This window comes from Ambystoma mexicanum, chromosome 6p (genome assembly GCF_040938575.1).
Source record: "Ambystoma mexicanum isolate Mex_15411 chromosome 6p, UKY_AmexF1_1, whole genome shotgun sequence".
In the NCBI taxonomy this organism is placed as follows: Eukaryota; Metazoa; Chordata; class Amphibia; order Caudata; family Ambystomatidae; genus Ambystoma; species Ambystoma mexicanum.
Window position 1 is genome coordinate 1175016158 of NC_090935.1, and position 13238 is coordinate 1175029395.

General features: G+C 45.7%; 1 protein-coding gene across 1 annotated transcript in view; it reads left to right on the top strand.

The window, feature by feature from the left end:
• Positions 1 to 13238, top strand: part of CLEC3B (C-type lectin domain family 3 member B) — a 246779-nt gene that overhangs the window by 161803 nt on the left and 71738 nt on the right. The window contains exon 2 of the mRNA XM_069625814.1: positions 9720 to 9818. Coding sequence (XP_069481915.1) covers positions 9720 to 9818 — 99 coding nt within the window. The remainder of the gene's footprint in view (positions 1 to 9719; positions 9819 to 13238) is intronic.

Sequence of the window (13238 nt, forward strand, 5' to 3'; positions counted from 1 at the left end):
CCACAGTCATAGAGTAGGCCTGCGTAGAAATAACAGAGGCAGGACCCTCTCTGGAAAGATGAGAGCTTCTCACTCTGCTTCTCACTCTCCGGGCGGTTGTTTCTGGGCTCAGAGAGGATCTTGTAGCCCTCAGGGAGGTGTAGAGTAGGAGCCAAGTACCCCCATCTCAAGCACAGCTACATTTCTGCCTATATCCTGGGAGCCAGAGTGTGAGACACGTGCAGTACCAGTGAAAATACCTATACCGCAAAGAATCATGGAAGTAAGGTACCCATTGATGAAACCATATATGCATTCACGACAATATGATGGCGATTTAAATGAAATCCCAGAGGAAGTGTGAAAATAAGGAAAAAAAAGAGATTGGTGATGTCATGTGAAGCAGGACTGATGCACCCAGAAGAGATGCAGTGATGAGAAGAACATAAACATTCTATAAGGATCAGAGTAGGAGGTGTTAAAGATTAGCAACATTTCGGGCTCAAGATGAAGATGCTCATACTACAGAAATACTGAAGAAAATGCAAAGTCATTTTACACATGTACAGATGCAGACAAAGCAATCATGAGACTAGCTACGTAGTTAATAGATTGCGGCGATGCGCCAATACCGTATATGCATAGGAATGTATGGACTATGGATGTTCCACAACGCACTTTAGCAGAGCTTGGGCCCAGTGAACAGAAAGGCTTTTTCAGTGTGGCGCAGTTAGAAAATGACTTAATGATGGAGGTGGATTCAAGAAAGGCTTGGCTGAGTCAGCACCAAGAAGTTAAAGCCTTGAGCCTGCATGTTCATGCAGTAGCTACAAAACGTGTGAAAACAACAGACTCCTGTTTGAGGTGAGGGACGAGAACATTAAAGACATCAGCGGTTCATCATTTAATAGTATTTTAAATACAGTGAAAGCTCTGAAACATGGTCTCCAGTCATGTGGACAGATGAAAATTGAAGTTGTGACGAGATACACCGAAACCAAGAGACTGAGTATGTCTATACTCCCTCTTTATTCTCAGGCACAGAGTACAGAACCAAGGACATGTTCAAAAGCTAATGGACTGGCAGATGTCAAGAGTGATGACAGATGGCAGGCTAATTAGGTAGGAAGCTATAGTCAAGACCAGCCCACCAGCACCTGGGTGCAAGCCTGCGTGCTACTAGCGTGTGTGAAATAGTACAGAGGGGTGCGACGGTGCCAACCAATAATAGAGGGCCCCATATCAAAGAACCCTATAGTTTGTATAACCAATAGAACATCGGGTATTTGATGACGTTCGTAATGACTTGCAGTAGAGGAAGGCTTAGTTGCCCACCTGATGTTAGAGACCCAATCACTTTCCCTGACAAGTATGGAAAGTATACCTAGATGTTCCCTCTAAACCTATCACTTTCTCAAGTAGGTTTTTGTAGTTTGCCATGTAGATTGACATCAGTGATGACATGTTTTTTATGAAACTTGTTGAGTGAGAAGATCGAGCATATATTTGTTGATGTTTGTTGTACTCCCTGTTTTAGGCAATGGCTATTAAAACAGACTTACTTTACCAACTTCCTGAGTCAGTCTGGTTATTGATGTTTGCGTATATTCTGCATCCCCATCTATCTCAAAGTATTGATACATCGTCTTAAAGGGCCTTGTGTGTTAGGTAAACAGGTTTAGAGGAGAGTTTCAAAACTTGTGACACAGGTGGCCATGAACCATGTCTCACTGAGAGCGAGGACATCCTCCTTCGAGAAGGTGGAATATGTCAGAGGAGTGTTTGACAGCAGAGCAAGAGTGGAGCAGGTTGGCACATTTGAAAGACTTCCGTGGAGGGGTACACATTAATGATGCACCTGGACAATGAAGAGCCAGCCAAGAGTACTTCCCATCTAATGCCACCATTAACGGGTGAGGACGAGAAAGGGAAGAGAGTGGATATCAGGTGAGGAGTCCATAGGTCTGGAGAGGGGACAGAAAAGAGGATACCTGTGATAATCTGTCTGAAAGTAGCACTGACATAGGTGTCAGCAATAGGTAAACCAGGATCAGAAGACAGGAGATCTTTTTTAAATGTTTTTCTTCCAGACTTTGTGAGAGAGGGAACGTGGGTGATAGAATAGCAGTTAGAGTAGATGAGACAGATTGAGAGTGACATGAGGAAGGAAGAGAGTGGAGTGAAGGGATAGAAGAGAGAACTGCACAGGCAAGACGTGACTCGCCAGGTGGCCTAGCAGCTGAACGAGGCAGGTAGATGCCCAACAAGAAGTCTTATGCTGAATCAGGCAGATCAGGAGTGATGGATGATCATCAGGAGGGTAAGCAATGGTGAGCAGTTCCATAGGGTGGCTTCCACAAGAGTCAGGGCAAAAGGCCAGCAGAAGAGAATGAATGAATGGAGATGAGGGTCAGGATCAGCAGATGACAAAAACTGAAAGGATCATTGTTGCAAGCAGGCAGCAGCGGGCACCATGTTGCAGAGGAGCTCTAAGCAAACAGGAGGGCCTGTGAGGTGTAGATCAGTTGGTAGGGTCTGCGGTGTGATGGGGAGCGGCATTAGTGGGTTGCAGGTGTAGCAATGAATTATTGCCCCTCTTGTTGTAAGACAGTCCGTCCCTTAGGCCCACCTATTGGGAGGCCCGGTCTAGTACTGGAAGTCAGAGATTGTGCTCCTTGCCGTCTGGGTACGCACTCAGAACTGCACGGCTTGTGCTGGTTTTTACTGGGCAGAGCGATGAGTTCTCTGTGATTTGATGTCGTTGAGAACAGAATGCAGTTAAACAGCTGGTCTAATTTATTTGTGCTGCATGGGACCCCAAGGCTTCAAAGTTACACTTCTGTAGGGTGACTTATAGCTCAGTGTGGTTCCTATGTCTTGTACATCTGACACCCACTTCCTAAAGGCCTCTCTTCTCCATGTTTGAGCATTACTTGTTTGGGCATTACTTGTGTGGGCATTACTCTCAGGAAAGGGTTTATCAAACAGAGCCCCAACACCTCTGGCTTCTCCTTGTTGCTCCCGGCACACCTCCTCATCTCAGTAGGCGACGGCAAAGGTGGTGGTCATCCCCCTCCTTCACTGGGCCCCGGCAGGCAAAATAGTGATGGAGCGATGGTTGAATCAGCCTGCTCCGTGGGCTAAAGTGCCCCAGGCCCCTCTATTCTCAGTTAATATGCACCGCGAGCGCAGTGAAATAAGTGTCCGCGTTATAGGGGCGAGCGCAATGTTAATGTTAATGTTAAGGACATTTGTACCGCGCACTATCACCACCGTAGTGGTCCCTTGGCGCTCTGGCGGCTCTGAAAGAGGAGGGGAGGTTGAGTTAGTGGGAGGAAGCAGAGAGCAGTGATGGGCTGTTGGCGGCCATGAATAATGTCTCTTCTTTCTTTTGCAGGGGTTTGTGCGCTCGTACAGCTGACCTGGATTCCAGCGTCGCGGGAAGATTCGGTGAGTATGCGCAGAGTTACTGATGTGCGTGTGCTAATGCAATTCTTTTTTGTTCTTACAGGTGCCAATGTAGAAGTCCCCTCTTGACTGGAGATAGCTGTGGCATGGAGTAAGAACGGAGGTTCTTCCGGAGCAGGTAAGCTGAAGCAGAATTATCCGGAGCAGGTAAGCAGAAGTAAGATGATCCGGAGCAGGTAAGCAGAAGCAGGATGATCTGGAGCAGGTAAGCAGAAGCAGGATGATCCAGAGCAGGTAAGCTGAAGCAGGAAGATCCGGAGCAGGTAAGCAGAAGCTGGCTGATCCAGAGCACGGCAAGTTTGTTGCTGATACAGCTCACAGTAAGCAACACGAAGCACTGGAAGAATCTTGGGTGTGGCGTATATAGCGAGCCACACCCAAATACTAGAGAGCTCATGAATCATTATGCACTTCCTGTTTGGCAACAGGAAGTGGCAATCAAGAAGTTGCTACAAACACTAGAAAAAAATTAAAGGAAGGATTTGCCATGGGTTCTTTGTGTGTCTATGCCAGGCCTGCCAAGCCTCCACCCAGCTTGCCCCAACTAACTGCCTGAAACCCATGACACTATCCCTGCTTTTCGATTCTATTAATAAAAGCAGTCATTTGTCACATTTCTGGGCTCCTCTGTTTCTCTGGCACAGGGGATTTTGCTCGAGCCAACCTCAGGTTTTTCATTCTGCTTCAATCCAATATGTACCAATATGTAAGTTAGTAGCCAATCCACAGACTCCCTTTTTACACAGATATTTACACCTACACCTAGTGTGTGGTACATTCATGAGTGGGAAACAAATAAGACAAAATTGGAGTATTATTACTTTAAAGGGTTTTTATTATTTAACCCACCTTAACTCAGAGAAGGCTGGCACCAATAGCAGTGTTGCCACTTCAAATTCAACTTTTTCACCAACTTAATATATTTGTTTGTAAAACAATTCAAATTGATACAATTGAAAACATTGTACATTATGGTTATCTGATCAGATGATATTTTAGAGCATATTTATGTTGTTAAATACAGTACATAAAGAACTACAACTCACTATTTAAATGATCTACATTATGCAAAAAACAATAATTCTTACTTTGCTATTGTTGCCTACACCTTCACATATATAACCACTTCTGCTAGGCCATGTACCTTGTTAGCAACAACTATTTTTACAGAACATGCAATATCATTATACAACTCCCAAACATTGTTTTTTCTTCTACAATAAGACACATAGTGACATCCTTCGACATGCCTTATTACTGCACCTAGAGCATACATGATACCCGTTACTGATATTTCATTTGGAAAGTCAGTGTGACATTGCTTTGTCGAAGGTTCCCCAATTCAGGGCTCGATTATGAGGTGTGGACCAGGCTTGGTGGTTATTGTCATATGTTTCTTGCAGTTCAGTGAACATTGCCTATTTATGATTTTAGATGCATTTTTCACTACAAATTCAAAGTCGCGTTGCACGTCATTGGAGTTAATTGGCCAAAAATACACCACATCGTTCTCCATTATTTTGAAAAGTTCGGGTTTGACAAGTAAATGTTTCAATTGAACTCGGAACATCTTTCAAAAAAATCTGAATGGTATTGCCAACGTAGTCCTCAGCATTTAAGCATATAATCTCACCTGGAAGGTTGGTGCATGGGACCACTTCCATTAACAGTTGAGCTCTCTTTTTATATGTACTTTGAATAGGACCATGTTTAACAAAATACTGAACCAAATTGAGAAAAGAGTTTCTGGAATTATTGATGATGTTTCTGTATGATGCATAGTCAACATAGATGCAGAATAAACTGTTCAAAAGAGAATCAAATGGGCATGTGTTATTTACCTTGTAAACCTTATGATCTATTCTTATTGGGTTTAAACCGCTTCCATTTCTGAGGATACCCAGAGGCTTCTTCTGGTAAGGGCTGTCAATTAATTGAGTGATTTCAGGATATGGAGATAAATATGTATGTTTTTTCTTGGGGTTTTTTTTCAAGGAGTCCTTGGAGTTTGGTGACCGGAGATGAACTTTCTTTTCTGTTTCAAAATCAGATGTAGTGCCATGCAGATTTGTTTTTCCCTGCCAGTGTTCTTCTTGTCGAAAGTCAATCACATTTCCTTCTGTGGATTGTATGTCTGAAGTGCTGCTGTTTTCAAACGTTTTTCCCAATGGCAGTCCATTATCTGTTAACACCAGCGCATGTGGATTAACTTCCTTTTCTTTTTCTGACATCATCCGTATTTCGATTGGCCAATACTTCTCTTCTGAAGATGTGTTCATACCATCTCTCTTTTGATTTGTTTCCGAACTGTTTGCAGCTGCTATTTCAGTGCTCCCTTTAAGGGCCTTAAGATGTCATGCAACAAATTTGTCAACTCGCATTGGTAAGGGTTGTGTTCCAGTATTGCATTTTTCAAGAGGTCAAATTCCCCCTCAACTGAAGCTGAAGAGGCTGTTTTGTTTGGCGATTGAAACACTGGTCGCATCACTGATGTCCAGATGGGGAAAAACTTCATCAGATGAAGTAGTTTTTCTGAAAAATTTGGACAGAAATAAGGGTGTGGTTCATCACCAATTTCTAGGAATGTTTTTGCTGCTTTATGAGCAAAGTCATTCTCCCACCCGGACAATGATTGCGAACAATGGATTTCCTCATCAACAGGAAGTCTTTCAGGAACATCCTTATCATCAATGGTAGCATCAATAAAATCTAACTCCCCACTTTCAATGCAATGACAAAGGTATAACTTTGATTTTTCACATTCTGATATGTTACCTACAGCAACCTTACCTGTTGTTTCACATCCAGCAGGTATTAGTGTACTGAGAAGTAGACACTTAAGAATTTCAAATGATTCACACTTGACCATAAGACCAACACATCTAATGTAGAATTTCCTAACAAGTTTTGCCTTTTTGGGATAGCACTTCCACTGGCAAACGGTATTAATTAGATGGGCCACATCTAACCTAAAGTAGCAGCTGGGGGTTTCATTGTTCAAGCCACATAAGATTGACATGCAATTCTTTAAATAAGTGTTAAGGCTGCATTCATTTAGAGCACGTGATAGCGCTCCAAGTAAGGCATAGGAGAAGTCACAGACACATTCCTTAGGCAATTTCTGTGTATCTTTCAGCCATTTTTCTATACAAAAAGTGATTGTGGGAGTATCTCGGCATTCACTTAGCATTTGAGACACAGATATTTGAGTATTCTCGCTATTGATTACAATTGTGTATAAAAAAATGTGAGCAGACAATCCATGTGTTCTCTTTAATTTTAGTACCAAACTGCCTGTGGCATCCACTGCAATTTTAGGAAAAGATTGCTTTCAACAATACATTTCTAAAAATGTATATTTGTTTTTTTGACCAGTAATGTATAAAAAATGCATCATAAGAGATGGTATGAATGTCTCCTATATACACCTGAGTACTTTTCATCTCTGCAAGAGCCAAAACAGGATCTTTTATCTTGGGTGTATCAAATTTCTTGTTCATTGCTTCCTGCCTGGCATCCTGACAAATTCTCAGAGATGGTATATTGGGTGGCTCTCTTTCTGCAAACTTTATTTCCTTATCAAGTTTTTCTCGCCTCCAGTTGCATGGCAATGTCTTTAACATTTCTTCTCCAATTCTATGTCTTTTCTCACCTCTCAGCTGACTTTTCCTTGAATGTGGTATAGCCCTTGTGTCTGGTGCCCTTACATGAAGGATTAATGGGTTGCCAGCATCAGGTTTCTCTTCTGCAGAAACATATATGAATGCTTTGCATTCTATGCAATGCCCCATTACAGTGAAAAATCCTCTACTCTGATCATCGCTCACTCGAACCTTGTTCCTCTTAAAAGATAATGCACATGGAATTCCATGCTGCTTATGAAGTTCATCTGCAATTGCTGCACTCCACACATTTTTTTTTTGCACACTACGCCTTTTCTTGCATTTTCCTTCACTATAAATGACGGTATTAGGCTTAATCTCCATGTACTGTTCATAAGGTATTGATATCTGCCATACGACGGATGGCTTATTTCTATCTAACTGTTCAACGCTGCTCTCTGAACAGTCCTCATCTGAACTACTTGAGTCAAATGAGATCTTGTGCAATATTTCTGCTGTCTTTGACAGAGGTGATGTGATTTTAAACTCCAGGAGCAGGAATTTCTGCAGATCATGTCTATTTTGATATACATAATCATGGATCTGTTTCCGTTTCAAAATATACTTAAAGGATTCATGAGAAAAAACTTCCCTCCAAACAGGTTCCGAAGCTACCTTTAACTTGCAATTAGCATTACAAATGCCAGGATAACCTTTCAAGACTTCTTTTATGGTCTCAGAATCAATGACAGGTTTTCGAGGCATCTGGAAGTAAAATAGGAATGTGGAAAAAACTTTTTTTAGTTTAAGTGAAAATATATAATAATATTATTTTCTTTAATGTTTGATTCTTTTTGTACACTTTTGATGACATGAAAATACAGTATAATGTAGGCCTCATGGCGGCTCATTTCTGTCGCTCCCATCTTACATACTTTTTGCTGCAGATGGAAGGACCCCATTGGCAAATGCGCCATCACCCAGGTTGTTCTAATTTTGCAGAATACATCAGTCAGTGATCCACTATTTACCCATTTATGGGGAGCCACATGGAGAGCATCCATGCCACTTGTGCCACAAATGGAAACCATGGAATGCTCTTTTGAAGGCAGCCCTATAGGGTATCATCTCCTTTGCTATGCAGTTGGCTACACCCTTGCTTAAATACCATTCATAACATTTGAACTCAACTTTCATAGTAGTGATGTGTTCTTAAAACATTAAAAGAATGTAAACATACAATTGTGTTGCAAGCTACTCAGGGTTCAATGCAGCATAATGGTGAAGGAAAGACCTTACCAGGCACACAGGCACCAGCGAGCACAACACGTTGGATGCACCGGCACCATTCACGGATGGTGCTGGTGCATCAGGCTTCCCCATTTCCATTGAGCCCTTTGGGGTTCGAATGGGAATGGAAAGACTGTTTTCCCGTGCCCTAGAATGGGCAATTACCGGGTCCACCGGGGTTGTAATACCCCGGTAATTGCCCTTTCCAGGGCGCTGGAAAAAAACGACTCTGGTGGCAGCCGTGTCTGCATTACAGGCACGGCAGTCCACCAGGGTCGTAATGAGGCCCATAACGTTTTACTTCATTGTATCTTTTAGTTTGGAGTGTTTCCTTTTAAAATGGGAACATTAGACAAGTCGTTCTGTAAGACAGTTCTTCCAATGCCAATCGCGACTGACTGCTAACAGAGACCAATATCTCCATGAACAATGCACACATGTTTAGTGTTACCATTCTTGGAAGAGCCAGGATCAGGCATGTGTGAACGTGTTTATGATTTTTGGAAACCTCAACCCCTTGAATTTCCGGTTGTTCGGGTCCCTCGAGTTTTGTAGGAGGAGAGCAGGCTGCCATCTCCCACAGAGCGCCAGAATACGCCCCACTGCTCTGCGAGGGCCTTGCTAACCCTGGGGGACAGTTTGGCATGTTAGGATGGTTTTCTTCAAGCGTGCTCCTGCGTGCGAGCGTTTCTGCTCGTGCTGGAGACAGAAAAGAACGTGTTTCCATTTTCAGGGCTGCCATCTTGCTCCTGCTAGAGATATAATAGACGATCATTTTCAATTCATGACAAAACCAGGTCCACTCACTCTAAGACCGAAACCATGTGCTGCTTTTTGAAAACACCATTATTTTTTATTATTACATGTTATTAAACCATGCAAACATTTGCCTTTGTGCTCAATTACACAATATGATATGTGATTGTTAAATTGCATTGTTTATGTAATTTATGAATATGTTTATGTTCTGTATTAAAATCAAAAATGGCAAAAAAATAATAATAAAAAAACATATGTGATTGTGAGTACACCAATGGAAGCCCCTGGTTAGCTGAACAAAAATAAATGGATAACATTTTGGGAGACACAACAGGGTGTATAAGGTAGAAACGCCTGCATCTAATATTTACACAAATAAGAACCATTCTCCAGCTGTGTAACCAGGAAATAACTTTTCAATATGTGAGTGTCCAGGTGATATGCCATTACATTCGTGAGTTCCCACAATGTGTTTGGATATTCCGGCTACCTAAAAGAGTGGTAGCATTCCACTGTCTAAAGCGTTTGCAGCCCATCTGAATACACGCTGCCCTGCTTAATAACTTGGCTGTGCCTCTTGGCTGACTCTTTTATATGTTTTGATTCTGTCCTGTTGCACAGATGCGGTCACCCTCAAAATGATTGAAGATATGAAGAAGCAGATTGAGGACATTTTGCACGAGATGATCATTTTGAAAGAGCAGCAGGCGCTGCAGAACAGTGAGTATGACAGAGGCCATTAGGCCGCTGGGCGAGTAGCTGTAGGGCGCATTGTTTTTTGTATAGCAAATCAGCCCATTCTGTCTTGTTTATTAGTGTAAATGGCAACCACTGTGATGAGTATGACACACAGCTGTGCACAGCAATTACCTTTTTGATGTAATCTATTATGTATTTTTCATTTGTATTCTAATTGATTTTTGTTAGGCGCTGCATGCTGTATAAAGCCACCACAGAGAGCTAAGTAGGTTGGGGCTTATAGAAGACGAGGAAAAGGATACTGCACAAGTAGTGACAGTCAGAATTGATTAAATCCTCATGGGATCGTCAGCGTGTGATAGGAAAGCCTTGATATGAAGAGCCCTGGATGGTAATCAATCCCTAAATTGGTAGAGTGGGGCCAGATTTCGAGATCTGGCCGTTCAAGATGGGGGCTGAGAATGGATGTTGTTTACCTTAGTGATAGCACTGTATGCAGCGTAGAAGAGCTTTGTCTTCGCAACTCTCCCGAACTTCAGGAAGCTCATGTCCATTCTCGAGGGCCTGGGAAGATTATTTAAGATGGATGAACCCTGGAATTTGATTAATCCTGCCTCAGAGATGTTGGTTCCTGGTATGGCACATGATGAGTAAGATCGCAGCAGGTGACCTATGATAAGGCCTTAAAGATGTTCTGTACATACCCTGGTGTGCAGAACTTCAGGGATTTCTGACCCACGCATAACATCTTAACGTATTCCCTTTCCTTGATCAGAAGCCTATGCTCATATGTTGTGGCAATGAGGGTTCAGTCAGTAAATGAGTTTGGCAGAAGGGCTGTGAGCCCTCCAAAGTTACAGAAGCACTTTCCTTCAAGGGTCGGTGTAGGGTCTGCTGTAGTACTCCCAGTGGCATGCCACCACACAGAGTACTAGAGCAAACGCAAGTTTCCACACCCAGGCAGACTGCCCCCAGGAAGTGTGTGCTGTGTAAAGCTGTTGTTGACGTAACTGTTGATAACATATATAATGGTCTGAACTTGAGGTAGACATTTTTGGGGGTTAAGCTATTGTTACTGTCACATGATGTTATATTTCTAGTTTTGGACCCCTTGATGACGTTTTAAAATTGTGTGTTTTTCATAAAATGTCTATATATTTATATTTATTACATGGCCACAGTAGTGGCCATGTAGTTATGGTTAAGTTGCTGTTTCCATAGGAAGAGCACTTTTTGGGCGGCTTATAACTTTGCAAAAAAAGTATTTGGGTCACTCTGAATTTTTTTGCAAAGTTTGGTGAGGATTCATCCAGGGGGGGCAAAGTTATAGGGGGGTCCCAAAACTTTTTTTTTTCCCATGGACTGAATGGGAAAAAAATGTTGCTCGCGTCTACAGCCCAAACCGCTGGACGGATTTTCACCAAATTTGGACCAGGAGCAGCGGCTTGGTCCCGAAAGCGTGCTTTTGCAAATTTGGTGAAAATCAGTCCAGTAGTTTTTTTTAAAATGACCAAAAAGTAGGTAAAAAAAAATTAGTGATATCTGTGTTCACTCCGCGGACAGGATGGTGTTTGGGCCAGCAGCTTGCGTGATGTCCGCGGACATCTGACGTGCTCTCTCATTGGATGCGGTGAAAGCGTGCAGTGCGTCTGGCTTCAGAGACGCCCGCATTCTTTCTTTCCCGCATGAGAGGCTTTGTCAGGTCAGCAGGAGCGTGTCTGTCTCTTGTTCCTCCCACCCCCGCTCATGCCCGTGTCTGCCCCACCCCCCGCTCATGCCCCGTGTGTCCTTTCTGTCCCCCCCACTCATGCCCCATGTGTCCTTCCTGTCCCCCTCACCTCCGCTCATGCTCCGTGTGTCCCCTGTTCCTCCAGCCCCCCGTTCACGCCATCGCACACGGTGGCCAGCAGAGGGCCGAGGAGCGGGATCTGCCGCACGAACTCATGTCCGTACGGCATGTCCATGTTTTTGTTTGTCCCCCCACCCCCTGCTCCTGCCCCGTGTGTCTCTATCCCTCCTGCCCACCCCCCGCTCATGCTCCGTGTGTCTCTATCCCTCCCGCCCACCCCCCACTCATGCCCCGTGTGTATCTCTCCCTCCCCCTCACCCCCGCTCATGCCCCGTGTGTCTCTATCCCTCCCGCCCACCCCCCGCGTGTCTCTCTCCCTCCCACCCACCCCCCGCTCATGCCCCGTGTGTCTCTATCCCTCCCACCCACCCCCCGCTCATGCGCCGTGTGTGTCTCTCCCTCCCCCCCACCCCCGCTCATGCCCCGTGTGTCTCTATCCCTACCGCCCACCCCCCGCTCATGCCCCGTGTGTGTCTCTCCCTCACCCCCACCCACCGCTCATGCCCCGTGTGTTTCTCTCCCTCCCCCCCACCCCTTGCTCATGCCCCATGTGTCTCTCCCCTCACCCCCTACTCATGCCATGTGTGTCTCTAGTCCTTCCACCAACCCCCCACTCATGCCCCTAGCCCTCCCACCCCCCCTGCTCATGCACCGTGTGTCTCTATCCTTCCCACCCACCTCCCGCTCATGCCCCGTGTGTGTCACTCCTCCCACCCGCCGCTCATGCCCCGTGTGTTTCTCTCCCTCCCCCCACCCCCTGCTCATGCCCCGTGTGTCTCTCCCCTCACCCCCTACTCATGCCCCGTGTGTCTCTAGATCTCCCACCCACCCCCCGCTCATGCCCCTAGCCCTCCCACCCACCCCCCGCTCATGCACCGTTTGTCTCTATCCCTCCCACCCCCTGCTCATGCCCCCTGTGTCTCTATCCCTCCCACCCACCCCCGCTCATGCCCCGTGTGTCTCTATCCCTCCCACCCACCCCCCGCTCATGCCCCATGTGTCCATATCCCTCCCATCCACCCTCCGCTCATGCCCCGTGTGTCTATCCCCCACCCCCGCTCATGCCCCGTGTGTCTCTATCCCTCCCGCCCACCCCCCGCTCATGCCCCGTGTGTGTCTCTCCCTCCCCCCACCCCCTGCTCATGCCCCGTGTGTCTCTCCCCTCACCCCCTACTCATGCCACGTGTGTTTCTAGCCCTCCCACCCAGCCCCCGCTCATGCCCCTAGGCCTCCCACCCACCTCCCGCTCATGCCCCGTTTGTCTCTCCCCTGAAAACCCACCCCCACGCTCATGCCCCGTGTGTCTCTATCCCTCCCACCCATCCCCCGCTCATGCCCCGTCGGTCTCTATCCCTCCCACCCACTCCCCGCTCATGCCCCGTGTGTCTTTATCCCTCCCACCCACCCCCCGTTCATGCCCCGTGTGTCTCTATCCCTCCCACCCACACGCTGCTCATGCCCCGTGTGTCTCTATCCCTCCCACCCACCCCCTGCTCATGCCCCGTGTGTCTCTATCCACTCCCGCCCACCCCCCGGTCATGCCCCATGTGTCCCTATCCCTCCTGCCCACCCCCGGTCATGCCCCGTGTGTC